This window comes from Branchiostoma belcheri, unplaced genomic scaffold (genome assembly GCF_001625305.1).
Source record: "Branchiostoma belcheri isolate BF01 breed outbred unplaced genomic scaffold, Haploidv18h27 scaffold31, whole genome shotgun sequence".
Lineage (NCBI taxonomy): Eukaryota > Metazoa > Chordata > Leptocardii > Amphioxiformes > Branchiostomatidae > Branchiostoma > Branchiostoma belcheri.
This window is the reverse complement of record NW_017803921.1, coordinates 1-3,453: the sequence shown is the minus strand read 5'-3', so window position 1 is coordinate 3,453 and position 3,453 is coordinate 1. Positions and strand designations below refer to the sequence as shown.

Genomic DNA, 3,453 nt, shown 5'->3' with positions numbered 1-3,453 from the left:
CCATTCATCTTGTTTTGTTGTGACCTGTACTTAGCCAAGTGTGGCAGAAATGTGCAGTAAAGGTCTTCATTCGATAAATTACGGACAACCTGTTACACAAATCTATCTTTGCACATTAACTGCAGTTAACGATGGTGCTTGCAAAATACGAGTTTTTGAACATCTCAATTATTGGTTGATAATTCTTATACATGTATTTGAAGGCATGACTGGTTCTTGTCCTTTTCTGGGCTGGTATCAGAAACTTATTATTTTTTTTATTTTATTCACCTGGATTTTTGAGCATTGGATAGGAAGCACTTGTTGTGCTTATGTAAATCCGCTGCTCATAAAACATAATACAAATGTACACATAGAGATGACATAAAGTATAACATAAACATAAAATGAAAGTGGCTGGCGCACCAATATCTATAGCATAACATTATTGAGAAACTTATGATGTTATGAACTTCGTATGTTCAGTGTCTTGCCCCGAAGGCTTCTGGAATGGGAACGGAATCTGCTACAAGATGTTCCACACTCCTTTGACCTTCACCAAAGCGGCCGAGACCTGCTATCGAAACGGCGGCACCCTCGCCATGCCCCGAGACGCCCTGGCCAACCTTCTTTTGAGCGGAGCCCATCGTTACAATTACTGGATAGGGCTGCACGACCAGCGCCGGGAGGGGTTCTTCGAGTGGATAGACGGCACCCCTCTAGGGGCCTTCATGATCACCCTGTGGGGTTCCGGGCAGCCTGACGACAGGAATCACGAAAATTGCGTCCAGTTTGTTCACAACCCCGACAGAGCAGAGTACTTCTGGAACGACCTGCATTGCTTTCGCATGCTTCCCTTCATGTGCCAAGTCATCCCAGGTACGCTTTACCTGAACGTGATATTTATTAGCAACATTGAAACATTTCATGGCGTAACGGTAGAGTGTTCGCAGTTTAACAAGAGGTCCCGGGTTCGAACCCTGTAACCGATCTTGTGCCCTAGGGAAAAGCACGAATTTCTTCACTTAACTCAGGTGGAAATGAGTATGTCTGTTGTCCGTGTGTTAGAACACACCAAGAGGTCCCGGGTTCGAACCCTGTAACCGATCTTGTGCCCTAGGGAAAAGCACGAATTTCTTCACTTAACACAGGTGGAAATGAGTATGTCTGTTGTCCGTGTGTTTGAACACACCAAGAGGTCCCGGGTTCGAACTCTGTAACCGATCTTGTGCCCTTGGGAAAGGCACACGAATTTCCTCACTTAACTCAGGTTGAAATGAGTATGTCTGTCGTCCGTGTGTTTGTTTGAACACGGTGTTGAAATGACGGCAATCCCGTTCATTCTCCCACAGGACAGACCTAGGCGTCAGGCTGACCTCTGACCGCCACTGCTGAACGGCTCCTGGACGGTCCTCTTTAAAACACGTCAACAGGCAGATGGGCTCAATGAAGGGACTCAGTAAGCAAGCTGGTTACTTCATGTTATCAAAAGTTTGTTCGGTTAGACTCTCATGCTGAAAATGAGTCATCCATGGATGATGACTATCATAATCAAGTAATTGGCGATGGTAGAGTTACTTTAACTTTAGGTTTATAATGTTAATCAACTTGTAGTATCCATCTATTAGTATTAGAGATTCAGAATGAACTGAACCTAGGCGACCAGTCGAACCCTGATCACCATTACTGAACGGCTCCAGTAAAATGCAATAATGGGCAGGTGGAAGCTAGAATTATATTACAAATGTAACTGTTTTGCACGACAACTGTACAAGGCACAACATATGGAATCTAGTGCTATATAACAACAACTATACTTTGAGACTAATCTAACTTACATGTACATAAGACCACGTAGTGTGGGATGAGAACATACTTTTCTAATAATTGGTGGAATACCTGACATTTAGGCATTTCTAAAAATATTGTCATGTGTGTACTGTACGATGTAGATTTCTTGCCAATGTCAGTATGCACCTTAACTTGCTATTATGCTATTTGAATTCATTCAGAGTGTAGAAAAGGATTGATGAATGCTAACCGACCATAGTTTATCAGTCAAGGAAAATGATCGTGTATCATTTCAGTGATATAATGATACAGTCGTGGAAGATGTAGAGAAGTGACATGTACAGCTTTGTACTAGTAAGCGTATGTTTTACTTTGTGTTTCTGTTGAAAGCAATGTATGCTAGGATTGCTGCAGTCTGAGACAAATACAGCATTTAATCTTTTAAGCTCAGGATGACAAAATATAAGGTTAGATTTGTGACAAAGAGCTAAAATTCATGATCCAATGTTCCTACCCATTTAATAGTTGTATTTGACGTCTAAGTCCAATTCTTGGAAAACACGTTAAGAAGCATCTCCCAGCTACAGAGGCAATATAAAGCTGCAAGAAAAGATGCATAAGGTAATGAAAAGAAAAAATGATGCAACTGGTCGAGTGCTGGATTCCAATGCTTACAGGTGACCTGAAAAATAGTCGAGTTTTTGTTGTTAAAAAGGGACGAATAAAAGTTTTAACTTCCCTCCAACCAAATTGTAGTTTCTATGTTAACTTTTATCTCATTACAGCTGTAGATATTAGCATGCAATAAGTTTGTAATTTTACTTCTAAAAGACTATGATTGCATTCGTATACCCTTTTCGCTAGGATGCTTTGAACATTAAGCTTTTAAGACGATTAAGCGTTTTAACGAAAGTTTTCTTATCAAAAGGAAACTTTGTTATTTATTATGTATAGGTTTCTTTCATCGTTTCTTTCAAATTCGTTAATGCGTAGGTGGTGTGCAAAATTCCATACAACAAGTTAAGGCTGGCGACGACTGTAGAAATAACTGCTCACCAGAAAAGGATAGAAAATGAAGACTTGAATGATGAAAGCGCTACGGTCAACTCGGTCAACTACCCTGGTCAACTCGGTCAACTCGGTCAACTCGGTCCACTACCCTGGTCAACTCGGTCAACTCGGTCAACTCGGTCCACTACCCTGGTCAACTCAACTCGATCAACTCGATCAACTCGGTCAACTCGGTCAACTCGGTCAACTCGGTCAACTCGGTCAACTCGGTCAACTCGGTCATACCCTGGTCAACTCGGTCAACTCGGTCAACTCGGTCCACTACCCTGGTCAACTCGGTCAACTCGGTCAACTCGGTCAACTCGACCACTACCCTGGTCAACTCGGTCAACTCGATCAACTCGGTCAACTCGGTCAACTCGATCAACTCGGTCAACTCGATCAACTCGATCAACTCGGTCAACTCGGTCAACTCGGTCAACTCGGTCAACTCGATCAACTCGATCAACTCGGTCAACTCGGTCAACTCGCACTGGGCGAAAAGGCCTCGAATGCAGCCATACACGCACAGGGATATTTACGCATTTTTAGCTAGATACAAGCGGATGCAAACGGATACGGGTAGGATCCGTAAAATATCCTAAATTTGCATTCTTAGGGATCCGGAATGTT

General features: G+C 42.5%; 1 protein-coding gene across 1 annotated transcript; it reads left to right on the top strand.

Moving 5' to 3' along the window:
- Positions 1 to 512: 512 nt before the first annotated feature.
- On the top strand, positions 513 to 858 carry LOC109474410 (collectin-10-like; the record flags this gene model as incomplete). The annotated part of the gene is made up of 1 exon (XM_019774706.1): positions 513 to 858. A coding segment is annotated over exon 1 (346 nt), but the record flags the coding sequence as incomplete, so codon positions are not given.
- Between the last annotated feature and the right edge of the window lie 2,595 nt (positions 859 to 3,453).